The sequence below is a fragment of the Meleagris gallopavo genome, chromosome 8, assembly GCF_905368555.1.
Source record: "Meleagris gallopavo chromosome 8, MGAL_WU_HG_1.1, whole genome shotgun sequence".
Lineage (NCBI taxonomy): Eukaryota > Metazoa > Chordata > Aves > Galliformes > Phasianidae > Meleagris > Meleagris gallopavo.
Window position 1 is genome coordinate 7,596,597 of NC_139411.1, and position 15,763 is coordinate 7,612,359.

Genomic DNA, 15,763 nt, shown 5'->3' on the forward strand with positions numbered 1-15,763 from the left:
TCTCCACGCACAGAGAAGTCACTTTTCATTGTCAAGTTGTATTTTGTAACAAAAACAGGTTAACAATACACACTCTGAACAATGTTCTTTAGGAGTTATTTAGCACAATGTTTCTTGTAAGTCTTGTTATTTGATCAAATGCACCCTAGCTGCCATCAATACCATCAACTGATGGTAATCACAAAAACGACCAGAATCCTAAAACAAAATGTGTTCTCAGACTGCAGGGAAGGCTTCCCTCTCCTATGTTAAGTCCATCACATCAAGAAGATTTAATGAAGGCTTAGGAGAAGGAATTGTCAAAGGAATTTTAGGTTCTCAGGCCTGAAGTACTATTACTGAGCTGGCTGTTATAGATCAAGGTTATTGAAGGCTTATGGTACTTCACTTGGAAGTTACAATCTAATAATATACAAACGGTGTTGCTAATGCCTCCTATTGTATTATGTTGGCCGGTGACATCCATGGAAATAAGTAGGAGGCATTACTTTTGGAGTGACTTATATGCATTTACTTGCTAAAGAGAGAATAGAATTTAAACCATGGCCAGAATACTAACAAAACTGTGTGCAAAAGCTGTAGTAAAACTGGACAATTTACACTACACCGGAACTAATACAAGAAAGATTTAAAAAGCTGGAGTCTCACCCCATGGACCCTTTCCCCTGTGAAAGTATTCTATCTATAGACCTCTGTGTAGGAATACTTGCTGCTGCTGAATGGAACCCCTGCAAAATTGATAGCAGAAAATCTGCATTCCATTGCAATCCATCTAGTGCTTTCCTAGGACATAACAGTTCCACTCCACAGTTCTTTAACTCCTAAGTAAAAACTTTTCTGTGGGTTTTTATCCAGCTTCCTAGCAGATCTCTGGCTTCTGTGATGAAGAAACTCATGAGTAACTCAACTGGATTTAAAAGTCTCAAGGAAGTCCACCAAAAGCTGGAGCTCACAAAGCAAAGCATATAGCACCCTATCACCTCCAGCATTAGCTTTTCAAAATACTTTCCCACGCTGTAATCAGGTCAAAAGATTCTGTGTTTCTTTTATTAGTCATTACATAAATGTTTGGAAGAGACACGAACTGGTTAGTGGATAATAGCTTAATCATTACAAGGCCAAATTTTTCCCAAGGGTGGAAAAACAAGGACAGTGGTTGAAGTCTTCTCCATACGGACAGAATTGGCAAGACCCAATTCCTGGTCTCTATGGTGCAGACAACGGTTGTTTAGTGTAAAATACATTGCTCGCAGCTTAACAAGGCACTGAAAATACATGTAAATTAATTTCACAGATACTCTCACCGATGCAAAATCAAAGCCACAATATGGCAAACCCATGATTTCTTTCTTGCAGCTCTTCTCCTTTTTCAACAGTCAAGAGTAGTCACAGTCACTGCAAGCACAGCTGAGGGCTGCAGATTATCATCCCCTACAAACACAGAGCACAAACACCTGGTGCCAAAAAGGCAGCACATACCTGATCCTTCGCTGGTACCAGCAGCTCTTCTATCATCATGCTGTCTCGGGCATAAGAACTTCTGTTCAGCGTGTAGGACCTATCCGAACTGAAGGAGCGGAGGCTGTTGTATTTACCATTTATCATAGAACGTGCAGATGACAATGAGATGAACAAAAAATAAAAAATAAATTAATACATGCAACTTCCAGGGATAGATGGAAAAATATACATACTATATGAAATAAATACAAGGGAAAAATGGAATAGTGAGTACTTAACTGTATTTAAATATTTACTTGCCTAAAGTATACATAAACAAAACCGAAACAGATGTTTACTGCTTTGGTAGCAATGTTATGGCTTAAGAATAAATCCAGGAAAGTGTATTTGAGTATTTAGGTGAATTTTGACAAATGCCTTCAAGCCCTAATCCTGCAACAAGACACATAAGGGCAGGTCCTAGTGGATCTGTGGGTAGTTTATAGTGCCTGCCCACATGGCTCAGATTGCTGAGTCAGGTTCAACTAAATGCAAGTTTTATGTGTGGTTTTCCCTCTTTGTGGCTGAACCACTTTGACTCTGTTGTAAACACCCTAGTTACTCACTTAGGAAAAAAAAAAAAAGAGAGAGAATTTTGAAATAAATTAAAAAATTATTTCTTAACGATTAAATACGGATTCCAATATTTGGGGGATTGTTTTGTGCACGTTAGGTTATTCAGAAATTAATAATGATTGCTCTGAATGCGTTGCAATTAAATCAACGCTGAAGCGTGTTACACTTAGCCCTGGAAGATACATTATGATATGTGCTAAAAACATGCTGCAGGCCTAGACATGCTCACTACGTGACAAAAAATAAAGTAGTATAAAACGTGAATAAAAAGCAACATCCAACAACATGTTACACCTTTGAACTAGCAACACTGTTCAGACTCAAAACTCTACAACTCGTTTCATGCACTTGGTAGTTGTTAACAGAACTTTTCTAGTCCTTGGCACACATTTTTCCTTGTGCTGGAAGCAGAAACAGGATCTTTATTACATTCTCTAGGCATACATTAAGCAAACTCTCACATGATGAAGGGTATAATGAAATTAAGTTACATTTGTTAGAACAACAAACGGATATTCTCTAAGGTTGAGCAAACTCTTCCCACCCTCTACCCTCTGCCCCAAAAGAAAAGCATGTCATTTTCTAATGCTGAATAAAATGAAGATGAGCAATGGCAGCAGCAGAAGGATGTAACACGATGCCATGCCTTCTTACCTGACTTTTGGACTAAAGCAATTTACGGTGGAAAAGAAACAGGAGAAATAGAAAGCAAAGAATCAGACAGGAAAAGCAAGATGTTATGGCTGGATGGCTTATAATATTTAATGTGCTTATTTCTTAATGTTACACTCAGAATCAGTAGGAAGGTAAACTCTCAGAAGACTTTTTACCGAACAAAAAAAACCACTATATTTGTCTCCTCTGAGCATAACATGTATGCAATGTAGAACATGAGTTACGCAGCAACAAATAATAATGGCACTGCTAAAATCAGAAGCATGGAAATATTAGGTTTCTCTCAAAGAAAACTCTCAGGTTTATCTAACAGATTTTGACTGTGAAATTCTGCTCTCCCATTTGCAGAGTGAGCATTTAGATCTCTGCATGAAGAGCAGCATAATGAGGAAGTGTCCTATAAAGCAGAGCACCCAGCTCTGTACACTGGCCTCGCACTCTCCTCTATCCCTTACAAACTGACCACATCAGATAGTGCTGTCTGATGACCTTGTTCATGCCAGCTCATGTTTAAAAGCAGCACATCAGCTTTGCTAATTAACTGTACAAAGACCTCAGATTCTCCCTTCAGTTCTTGCTGATGAACTATTTAAAAGCATTTTGGCATTGTCTGTGAATGTATTATCACAAAAATTCATATTAACTTACCTAAAAATTGGAAGTGAAGCAAAACATGGCTGGGTATTACTAAAGAGCAAATTTGCAAGGTATGCTTGCATTTCTAATGCAACCATAACAAACAAGATTTGAGGAGCAGACATCTAGGCTTTACCTTATGGGAGTTGCCATTCACTGTTAGACAATGAACTCACTTTTTAAAACAGATCTTTAAACTACAGTAGAGGAAAAAGTCCTCAGGGCTCCAGCATATGAGGTTTAATTATTAGCTCCGGTACAATCCAACTGTGAGTAAACACACTGCAAATCCACAGCTATGGAAGTAATCTCTCTTCATACAGCTTTACTTGTTTTGAGCAATGCATAGTGCAGGCTTTAGCAAGATTCAAAGAAGAAACCTACAATGTTGATCTACAAACACGTGAGTTTGAATCAACAGTAGTCAGATGTTATGTTAACTCTACAACGTTTTATCCAGTTCAGGGAAACTTTGGCCTGCTTTACGCAACACATGATCTGTTTCTAGCCAAAAGAAACCTTACATCAAATTTAGGGTTCACCTCACCTTATCTTTCTTTAAATACTGGGACCAACTTTCTTTAATATTGACTATCTGTCTACTTATTCACTGGCACCCTTAAAGAAATAAAAGCACCAAAACAACAAAATGATTTAATTCAATTTTTCTGGCATTTACATTCTTTGGCTAAATCAGTCCATCAAGGAATACTCAAACATAAGCACCGGTTTGAGGGTCAGTAGTGAGAAGAACTCAAGTATTGGTGGTAGAGCTAGATCAGTTTCTAAACCAGTAGGAAACTCACAGTGATGAGAGGCCTTGAAGATGCTCAGAGAACAAGTAGATACCAGAAAAAATGAAGTTAGTTTTCTGTATAATTGCCATAAGAAGCCAACATGAATAAAGATTGTGAAATAAAACAGCAATGAACATATGCTTTAAAGGTACAGTATTACCATAACACGGAAATACACCCCATCTGCTTCGTTTCAAAATAGACTCTAGCTTTGAGTGAAAGAGAGTGCTTGGTTGGTAAGAACTTGTAACTGTGGTGACACACAAACACAAGAAACAGCAAATACAATACCTGGCAGAGCGGGCTCCCAGGCTAAAGCCCATGTAGCCTTCAGCAGGCAAAGAATCATCGCCCAACTCTTTTAGATCCTGGGGTCCGAGATATTTGTCCGTGTCACCTGTCATTGCATCTTCACCTGCCAGAAGAAAAGCCAAGCTGAAATCAGCAGCTGCTTGTCTCATAAATGTTTGTGCGCTTACTAATTTATAACACTCTCCTGTGCTTGCCAGCAAGTAAGCAATCCAATCAAGCCCACTTTCCCTAAGGCTCCTTCTGTGCAGACTGTCAATTATCTGCCCTCTGAATGGGCCTGAGAAAATAATTTTACTGGGGGCAAATAAAAGAGGCAAATCTGCACGTTGACATAAAATCAATGAAGTTATACAAAGGATGACTTTTGCCCAATTGCTTCAGCAAGCTAAAGGGATCCTCTGTACTTTGAACCATCCCAATCACTTTTGCTTTCCTTACCAAAAGGCTGAGCTGACAAAGTTAGGTCTCTGACGCTAAGTAACCAGCTGTGAAGCGCTGCCCGCTTCCCATCAGTACCGAACTGTGCAGGAATGTGAACGGATGCTGAGCAACTGAAGAGGCCTACCCTTCGCCCTTGGTATTTCTCAATAACTTTTCCAAGTTTGAATGCAAGAGGGAACTTCTATTTTTTCAACGAAGCATTCCCCAGGCCCTGGCTCACGTTGCCCAGGTGAGAGGAGCACTGTACCCAGCCTCTGCCTGACACAGCAAGACGTTCGTCCGTGGGAGCAACACAAAGCCTTAACTCAGCAGGGCCTCCCAGCACGCCAGCATCAGGCAGCCCACGTTCACACAAGCACCGCCGCCAGCCGAGCTCAAACCGCCGGACACCGGGGTACGGGGCATCGGCTGAGAAGCAGATTCGTGCTTGAGAAAAACAGAGGTAAGGAAAGTTAAGTCTTGGGGGAGGGGGGCGGATGCCGCAAAGGGTTAATGGAGCAGCTCCCTCTCCCTGGAAGCATTTGCATACCATTACATCATGCAAAAACTACATTCTTGCACTGACACAGCAAGTCCAAAATATGCCTTCTGCGGTGGAAAGAGGTTTTCCCCGTTCCCTTTACAACAAGGAGCAGAGCGCTTCCTGCAGCTCGTTATTTGCCTACGCTTGCACTCTCCCTTTGTTGTGAATGCATCTCAGGGTGTACAACTGCCCAACAGAGAACTTTCACAGCCAGTCTGCAAAACTCGGGCTCCGTGAGCCCAGTCCCCAGTCCCATTCACGGTGCTACGCGACTTTCCATTCACTTCGCTCAGGAAACCACCGCGAGCGCTGCTTCAAACCAACAATCGGGTCTAAAAATACCCCTTCAGCCACTGCTCCGCGAACGGCAAACAAACACACCAACTTCCCCCTCCAACCCGACAGCAACGCTTATTTTAAGCAAGAGTTTGTAAGCTAAAGTAGTCAGCGCGTACCACAAAACATTAGGAAAAACAAAAACATAAACATGAACGATACAGATTAAGTTAAACTTTAAAAGGTCTTACTGTTTTGGAAAGCCATTTCCACAGCCTGGTCTATAAGGTTTTTCCCTGGTGTTTCCAAGAATTCCTATTAGTCCTATTAGTCCTTAAGCAGTGATTTAGAGTTAATCTCCAAACCAGCACCAGCAAACTAATCCCTGGGGGTCATATTCGCTTTCCACACAACAACCGAGATCTTCTTAACATCCTGATCTCTTCGTATGTATTTTACGACATGTGCATCTTTGTCCTCTCGATTCGAATCAAACTTCTTTTCAAATATGAAACAAAACGAAAAGTAATGACTACAGTTTAAAAAAAAAAAAATCCCTTTTTAATCACTCTGCAGACATCCCTTTAAAGCTTCTGCTGATTGGATTACAGCCTCCCTTGGCAAGCCCCTTGACTGGTGACATAAATGCAGGCACTCGAGCTATTTGTATGTAAATCGGGGTGCTGCGAGGGTGTAGTTTTGCTGTAATTCGATACCGGGGCCGAGCGGGAGCGCGGGGCGGTAGGGAAAGGCGCAGCGCTCCGCCCGCCCGCCCTCCCGGGGCCGCCTCCCGCGCCCGGGGCCGCGCCGCTCCGCATGTGCTCGGGGAGCGGACGCCAGGTGAGCGCTGCTGCACGGAGAGCCTCCGGGGGCCGGGGCGAGAGAGGACCACTGAGCGGTGATAAACAGAGCGGTAACATTTGGAAGCTCCCGCCCTTCCGACGTGCGGAGACGAACGCTGTGCCGCTGTCAAGAAGCTCGATTCTGCCAGTTGGGCTGCAGAAGGCGTGAGGGAGCTCTGCAGCCAGCTGGATGGCTCTGATGAAACGCTCATCAAAGGAAAAGCTGCAGCTAGGAGTGGTTGTTTCAAAGGATTCCACGCGCTGTGGGGTGATCGTGGGAGGCTCCAGCGGAATGGGTGGTGCGCGGTTCAGCAGTCCCGCTCTGGTTAGTTAGGTGCTGCAGCGTACTCCTCCTCCTTTTGGGAAATGAGCATGGAGTGTTGCAGCATGCTGTACTCCTGCACAGATGTCCCACAGACAAAGTGGGACATCAGCACTCTTCAGAAATACCCAAGGAGTGAGACACTGATTAAAAAACAAGGAAAAAAAAAACCTTGCATTGCTTTGTTGCAGTTGCTATCCTTCCCTTCTGCTTTCCTCCACCATCTGCTGTGTCGAAGCAAGGTGTTCCTGTTAACAGCGGGCAAACACGGCCATGGGCAGTCTAGGAATCCATTCAAAACCACGGACAAATGAGAGCCACAGGTCAAAGCAAAGGTCCATCTGTCCAAGAACATCCTGCTCTGATGGCAGGCAAACTTCACAGAAGTGGACAGGGTGGAAGTCCTCCAGGACTCTAGCCAGCAGCTAGTGCAAACAGATTTTTCTGGGAGAGGGGTTGATATTGTCACAAAAGGCTTATTTTTTTAATCATTCCATTTACATTTTGAACCTGCATAGACTTGCATTCTCCAAAGCAAGGACGTGTGCAGGGGTCCCACGCTGCAAGCAGCTCTTGCACTAAGAGCAGTCCTTTTCACTTAGGCTGAACCTACACCTCGCTGGTCTCACCCGTGCATCCTGTTTGTGGACTTCAGGGGATGCAGCAAGCAGCCCATTCACCACTCCCTTTGCCACCCACTACCTCACATGTTCTAGCTCATCCCTCGAGATTTTCTTCTGTGATAGATAATCCTACTCTCTTTACTCTCTTCTTCCCTAGAAGCTTTTCTGTATCTCTGATCACCTTTGTCATCTATTCTCAGGCTTTCCCCATTTTCCTGATTCCTCAGAGCCCATCTCATACAGCTGGGAACTGCAAAACTACAGCGCCTGAGCTCTTTTTAGAGGCCAGGGACAAACACGGCTCTCTGGCAGCAGGAGCGAAAGGATCATGTGGCTTGTCCCAAGCTACATTTCATTATAGCTTGGGGTCCAAACAGACATTTGTCATTGGCTTTGCTTTTGCCACTCCCTCGTCACAGCCTGTCCAGAGCTGTCTGGTGGCAGAGCAGGACACTTCTGGTTTTAGCCAAGGTTTTGGAGAAAAGCCAGGATCAAACGACTGAAACTTTTGCTGATCTGTAAAAGTGAATCTAGACAGTCTCAGAAAACTCCTGAGTGTAAAAATATAATAAATTCATGCCTCCTAAAATCACTGTAACAGACTTTAATTCCTGAGAATGTCCTGACCTGTCTTAAAGGCGCTCATTTCCGTAACCCAGCACCTGCTCTGGGATCAGGCTGTGTGCCCTCACTTCCTCCTCGGGCACCTGCCTAATCTGCCAGAGATGGATTAGCATGATACTTACTCCTACAGAGAGAGGAATATCCATTAAATGGGTTTAAAACAGTGTCCTTATTTACACCAAAAAAGAGTTACCTACTGAAGACCAAATAAAAAAATTAAAGCTCAGCACTACATGTGCATTCTAAATTTTCAACACTTAAACTATTGTTGGGTTTTTGTTTTGGCCATTTCTCTTTTGTGGTAAAGCAGTTTCCCAGCACATAGCCTCATTTGGCCAAGCTTTTCAGAGTACTCTAGGAAAATGAGTCCCTTCTCATTTGGGCCAACTGCAAACTAAACTCTCCACTGCAGGGAAATTACACCATTTCTGAGTAAGTGCTTATTTAGTAGACACAGCAAGCAGCAAATAGAAGGAAGCAGTTCCCTGACACACTTGTCTCTGAGCTCTGAGACTACTTTCAGCTTCAAGCCTTCAATTGCTCTTAGGAGAGAAACCTTGCGGTTTTCTGCAAACTGAGAAATTATGGGGCAAATTTTGCACTGAATGGTTTGGTTGATGATCTGAATATGAAGGTTTGGGACATACATTTGTGTCCATCTCTCATCTGGAGATCTATTCCCTGACTATGAGATTTGTTACCACCCTGAAGAAACACTCTGTCAGCACCCAGCAGTTGCAGGAAAGGGCATCAGTATCCTGTCTTCAAGGATGCACAAGGCAGAAGAAAGAGACAGGACAGTGGTTACTGCCTCAAAGCCTGTAATTTCCCACATTTGCAGACTGCAGTGCTCTGGCATGGATTAATAAAATACCTATTATCTGATTTGAGAGCTCCAGTTCAGCAGTAGGCTTTGAAAACAACCTTGTTACGTGTAAGCCAGCCTCTTAGCTTCCCCAGTAACAGCATGGTTGCAGAATATACTCTTTAGGTAAGGAATTGATTAGATTACCCATATCCTTAATATTTATTTATTTTTCCCTGAAGGGAGAGTTTGTGACTACAAAAACCTCCCACAGGTCTCTCACTTCCCTTCAGTTATGCATTTGGACATTAGAAGTGATTCCATACATGAAGGACACATTTAACATCTTGGATCTAATATTCTGACCCTACGCAGGCGTTTCTCATCTGCAGCAAACCTCATGCTGTGCCACGGGCTAAGGCAGCTGTTGCTGCTCTATTAACTAACTATTAGGCATCTGCATTCCAGCCAGTTACAACAATGCAGTATTTTGAGCAGTACAATAGCCCAGAAGAGTTACTTGGAAAACACAGGTGCACAGTAAGAACGTGATCTATTTAAGAATGCAAATATAGGAACACTGACAAACTGAAAACAAAAGCCTCAGTGAATGAATTAAACAAGAGCTGCACACAGTGAGCTTCTCTTACAGCTTTTACACCATGCTGCTTAAGTGCTATAAACATGTAAACACATTACTTGGCACAAAGAAAGAGGCTGACTACACAGCCACAAGCTAACTGGACTCAGTCTCTTCTCTCCCCGCTAGAGAAGGAAAATCTGCAGCTCTAATGCAAGTGACCAAAGACACACTAAAAGCTTCTGGGGTGCTGCCATCATTCCCTTCCTCAACACAAGACCTTCCTGTCTCTGAGTGTGACATGGGAACCTAATCCCATTGTGGCCTCTAGAAGCCTGCAGTTCCTGGTGGGACTCGCACAGGCTCCTGCATGTCCGCACCACGGGAGGTCTGACCTAGCAGGGGATGGTGGTTGGGAGGGAAGGAGTTACCAAATGAGTTCTAGATACTTAACAGACCACTGAAACTGTGTCAGCCCAGCCAGACACTGAGGAGTGAGCAGCTTAAATCTTATCCTGAGGCACTGAGAAGACATGGTTTATTGCCCCACTCATGGACTACACATCACCTTGCAGAATGATACAGAATGCAGAAATCCCAGCTGCAAGAGTACACCATTAATCCCAAGAAACACAACTTGCTGAGTTCAGCACAGCATCCCCTTTGCTTAGGACAAAAGTAATCCATTGTGGTTTTCCTGAACATTATGATTAAAATACAGTTTTGTTTTGAATCCTAAAAATATTTCTTTCTACGCTAAGGGTTGACAGTCAATGTAAATCGATAATTTCATAGCTGAACGCACAGAAGAATTAAAATAAAAAACAAAATACCACCCATCCTTTTGTCCTTCACTTTCACTATCAGCTATTTCTTTTAAAGTATTTTGATATTTGACCCTTTTGTCTGATATTTTTCAGTTGCAATAATAAGCCAATTCTCTACTTTACAGAAGCAGCAGCAAAAGAACCCTTCCAGGAAAAGTGGAGGTAATTTCATTTAGAAATTAGTAAGACATTCAGGAAAAAAAAAATAGAGATTATCATTAACAGCTTGAAGAGTTTTTGAAAGCATTCTAAACTGTAAAGCAGAAGTTGTTGTTAGTAGGATAAGAAGATTATCTGAAAGGATTAGTTTCCAGTAAGACATAGTAAAAGGAAGAGGCTCAAGTTAAATATCACTGCAACACAAAAATGTACAAATACCTTCTTCAACATCTGACAAATATTCAGCATCACTGAGTATTTCAGGGGCATTGGCTTTACGAACTGCATGATTTAAATACACAAAATAATTAAATAAAAGCATAGATGATCAATGAGTCAATAAATCAATGTAAAACAATAATGTATATGCAGAGAGCATATCCAACTAGTACTTAAAAAAAAGCAAACAAAAACCAACACTTCTTACAATAACAGACTGAAAAATAAGTGAGAAGGTTTTTTATTATCTGATACCTTCATCGTCAGACATATCAAGAACTTCATTCATGGTTTCAGGTACATTCATTTTGTGCTTTTCTGTAACAGTCTGTCAAAGAAAAAAAAATCATTTCAGGGTGTATTTTTATCTACATTTAGCAAAACTCTTGTTTGGATTCTTTTCAACTTTTTATTCCCTGGCTTTCCATAGATGAATATAACTACACATTGAAAAAGACTACACTGAAATAATACAGAAATAAGAAATACTACCTTTAAGCAAGTTAAGAGTATTTATAAGAACTCTCTGAAAAGTCGTCTAAATTTTAAGCAGGAGTGTGTCATCCATATTTAAACTATACTGATGTTCATTCTGAGGGATGTGTTTCTCCTTTCTCAGCAGAAAAATCATAGAATTGTGGATTTTTTTTAGGTTGGACAAGACCTTTAAGATGATCAACTCCAACTATGTTAGAATAAGCTTGCTCTCAAATTACATGTGAAATTTTTCAGAGGTTCCTCTATAAGAATTGTGTTTTTCCCACAAGTGAAAACAACTGTAACTACATGTAAGCTAAATAAAACCCATTACAGAATTTGTGTTTTAACAAAGAAGCTGTTGATTTTCATCATGATACCTATGTTGATTCAGACACAAAGATCAAGATTAAAAAAAAAAAATTAAAAGCAGAAAAAAGATATCCTGAATGCCTCAAAGCTGCTCCTAGAATACCTGTGTATCCCACAAAATATATGGCCATGTACATTGTACTCTCCAGCTGAGTAGAGTGCAATAAGCACTTTGGTAAAGTTTTAGGTCACACAGGAGGCACTCCAGAGATAGAGTTCATGGAGTGGAGTTCAAAAAATAAGAATCTAAAGTACTCCCAACCCCTCCTAAAGCAGGTTCCCTACAGGTTCCCTACATTAACTTGCACAGAAAAGCATGGAGCTGGGTTTTGAATATCTCCAGAGGAGACTCAACCACCTCTTTGGGCAGCCTGTTCCAGTGCTCTGTCACCCTCACAGTAAAGAAGTTTTTCCTCGTGTTCATATAGTACTTTCTGTGTTCCAGTTTGTGCCTAGTGCCCCTTGCCTGTCTCTAGGCACCACTGAAAAGAGCCTGGTACCATCCACTTGACTCCTGTCCTTTAAATATTTATAAGCATTGAGAAGATACCCTCTTAGTATTCTCCAGGCTGTATAGTCCCAGATATCAGCCTTTCCTCATAAGGGAGATGCTCCAGGCCACTAATCATCTTTGTGGCCCTCTGCTTGACTCTCTACGAGATCCCTGTGTGTCTTCCTTGACCCAAGAAGCCCAGAACTGGACATAGCACTCCAGATGTGGCCTCACCAGGATCACCACCCTCAATTTGCTGTTCGCATGCTTTTTAAGGCACTCCAGGCATATCATTAGTCTTCTCAGCTACAGGGGCACACTGTTGGCTCACGATCAACCTGCTGTCCACCAGGACACCCAAGCCCTGCTCCACAAAGCTCCTTTCTAGCAGGTCATCCCTGAACCTATTCTGATGCATACAGTTATTCCTCTCCAGGTGTAGGACCGTACACTTGCCCTTGTTTGTGTTTTTAATCACTATCACTTCTCATTCTTCATATACAAATAAGAAATCATTAACAAGATCAGGTCAAAACAGCTTTTCTATCTTCATCTATTTACAAATATTTTGGGTTTTCTCTTGCCTCATAATTACTTATGTCACAGTTCACCTTTCTCAAGCTACTGCCATCCCTTGAAATAGCAGAAGATTGCCTGTATGCTCAAACATCACAAAACCAATAAAAAGCTTCAGAATTCTTTCATTTTGTGGTATTTTTAACACATTGCTGTTAAGCTAGCAAAATCACAGGACTTTTTTCAGGCACAAACAGACTTTCAGTAAAGAATAACAAATCACAGTAAAACTAGCTATGCTCATCCTGGTTTTGTTAAACTTACCATAGGGAGTTATTTAGCCACATGCCCCCAAAAATAGCTATCTGAATTTTTAAGATACTCGGCTGTAAATCAGATCTCATGTTTAGGTTTCCACAGTCTGCCAGTTACACAATTGTGACTGATAAACAGCATATTTCAGTTTTTGTGGAAATTATTTCTCTGCTTGTCTTCAGCATAGGTACTCGCAGATTGTAGTACAGGCTTCTCAGCATCTAACATTTCTTCTAAAACAATTCACAGCCTGATCTTTAAATTGAACTAAAAATTGCTCGTCATCTCAAATGTATTGCAACCACCTGCTTGCACTGACAGACCACACAAATGGTTGATGACAAAACATGGAATGTACAATAACTGTTTTCAATCTCCTACATGCTTAAAAATACATACATGCATATGACTCCCCTTTTAAGCACTAAAAGGTTGCAAAAAGGAAAAAGTCAATTAGGAGCTAGTGCTCTGAATTTATGTTCTTAATGCTCTGTTTTTGCTTTACTTCTATGGTTGTTCATGGAGGCTCCGCATTTTACGAGAAGTCTTCATAAGGCAGTTTGCCATAAGATCTTTGAAAAATATATTTAATTCTGGTAATTGCCATTTTTTGATAGGCATTATCTGACTATTTTCTTTAGTCTCCTCTGGCTAACATACATCAAGCCTTCTTGAGAGACAAGACAGATGAGGTGGAGTTCACGGATATGTCAGCTGGAGTTGCAGACGCTGGCTGCATGTATAAGCCATCTTTCAGAAGCCACCAGAGATAATGCAAAGAGCTGCCTCTAAGTAAATTCCATTCACTTTTATTTTGCAATTATTACTCTTACAGCCAGTACCACCCTGCATACATAATTCCCTTGGCAAACTGCATCCTCTTAAAAGGGAGAAACAGCTATAGTTTACAAGAAGCTTCTACGAATGTATTTGCCACTACAAACCAGTTTGCATTCATGTCATTTATGCAATAAGCAAAGTATGCTATAAAAAACAGGCCAGCTATGACTAGCCCTTTACAGTGCCATTTTCTGCCATACGTTTCTGCCTACATCTGACTTTATATCTACTTTATTGTGCTAAAAGGAGCTAGGTAGAAATTAGACTGAAATCTCACTAGACATCTAACTAAACAAAGATGAACATGTTGGCTTAGGAAATATCCTTCCCTCCACTACTGAAATAAACTGTACTTACAATTGTAGTCATGGTCTCCTCTGTCACCACCTTCAATGTGTCAACGACTGAAATGTAGCCAAGTCGCTTTGCAATGGCGAGGGCAGTGTTTCCATTCTAGCAATTGAAAAATTTGTATGAAAAGCTGAATGCTAGGTGTAGAAATTGCTAGTTAGAGAAAAATGCATAATAATGAAGTACACAAACATTTGCATATTGGTGACTGATATAGATTTTGGGTAGTAGAATATGTAACTATAAGAGTTTAAGTCTACAGAAATGGGATGAAAAAGAAAACATTCTGCAGATGTTTGCTGTTCTTGTTTTGGAAGAGACAATGGAGGACACAGAACACATAAGCGATTGGAATAGCCTTCCTCTGCTCTTTTCCTCCCCCTCATCACATTTTTTTGTCATTTCCTTTACTCAAACACAGCAGGGACACAATGCTTCATGCAGGGTGGAATGACCGAGACTGAGCAGTGGCTTCTTGGCACTTACCACAGTGAGCTCATTGGGCGCCGCACCGTGCTGGAGCAGAACATTGATGATGTGGGTGTGCCCCTGCTGTGCAGCCTGGTGCAGCGGCGTGTACCCGTTCTGCAGGCACAAGGAAAGGGAAAGACTATGGTGGACACAGCAAACTTGCTGCCTCCAAAGAACGAGTGAAGCAGAGGCGGAAAACTCACCTTCGTTTTGGCATTGATTTTTGCAGAATGTTGCAGAAGGAAGTTAACAATCTTTATGTTTCCGTAGTGGCAGCCAACATGCAAGGGAGTATATCCCATCTAGAATGGACATAAGAAAATATGAATAATCCCATGCATCCCTTGAGAAAAAAAAAAACACCAGACATGAAGCAGCAAAAATCCTGTCAAGTTTTATTTCTTAGTCTACGTGGAAAAAAAACCCAAAAACACAGCAACTTTGGAAAAACGCCTCTCACTAATGCCAGTTCAAGTTCCATTCTTCATAAACATCTGACTGCCTCGTATTTCTGTAGTCTTCAACATATGCAACACTGATTAACTATTCGCTTTCCTCTCCAACACTCAGATCATCAGGTCTCTGAGAGGATCCTGTTTTTTTAAATGAATGTGTGTATACTACCTTGCACAGTGAGGTTCATATGTTTGACTGGTGTTCCTGCAGTGTGATGACAAACTAGTAGTAGCAACTTACTAAAAACTAAGCATGCTGAGGTCTACCTCAGCTACAGAGCAATTTGCAGTCCATCCATTCTGACAGAAATACCCAAAAGATAGACCAAAAACAGTGCAACAGATGCCTCAGCTTTGCAAGAGCAACACAAACCTACAGAAACTGGAACACTGACTAGTGAGTTAAGGCTTTAAGACAACAAGATCTGATTTTTTTTTTTTGGTGTCTGGCCTTGTGTACCACAAACTGTAAGAAATTGCATTTCTTGGCAACTGCAAAGAAGAGAAAGTTGAATGTTCCTGCTATTTGGTTTCCATTACTAATAAATAGACTAAAATCATTCGTCAACTTTGAGAGACACCCATCAAATGCTCTAAACAAAACTAAATGACTTCTTATAGTAAGTTTATACATCTTGGAAATTTTTCCAAAAATGGTTAATAGAAGAAGAATATTACCTATCACTTAAAAACAAACAAACAAAAAAAGCCAGCTACATTAAGTGTTAACAACACA

At 41.3% G+C, this 15,763-nt stretch overlaps 1 protein-coding gene and 1 long non-coding RNA gene across 3 annotated transcripts in view; one reads left to right on the plus strand and one right to left on the minus strand.

Annotated features, from left to right (window-relative positions):
* ANK3 (ankyrin 3) overlaps positions 1-15,763 on the minus strand; it is a 197,366-nt gene that overhangs the window by 68,523 nt on the left and 113,080 nt on the right. Inside the window, exons 19-25 of the mRNA XM_085229413.1 lie at positions 14,776-14,874; positions 14,588-14,686; positions 14,108-14,203; positions 10,993-11,065; positions 10,738-10,800; positions 4,476-4,599; positions 1,480-1,582 (exon numbers count right to left, since the gene is read on the minus strand). Of these exons, the coding sequence (XP_085085539.1) occupies positions 1,480-1,582; positions 4,476-4,599; positions 10,738-10,800; positions 10,993-11,065; positions 14,108-14,203; positions 14,588-14,686; positions 14,776-14,874 (657 nt within the window). The remainder of the gene's footprint in view (positions 1-1,479; positions 1,583-4,475; positions 4,600-10,737; positions 10,801-10,992; positions 11,066-14,107; positions 14,204-14,587; positions 14,687-14,775; positions 14,875-15,763) is intronic.
* Positions 4,598-12,783, plus strand: LOC146543850 (uncharacterized). Of its 2 annotated transcripts, none has more exons than XR_014884698.1 (2): positions 4,598-5,379; positions 6,313-12,783. It is a non-coding gene; the product is annotated as an uncharacterized LOC146543850 (long non-coding RNA). The 2 variants fall into 2 exon arrangements; XR_014884699.1 differs by having other exon boundaries at positions 7,092-12,783.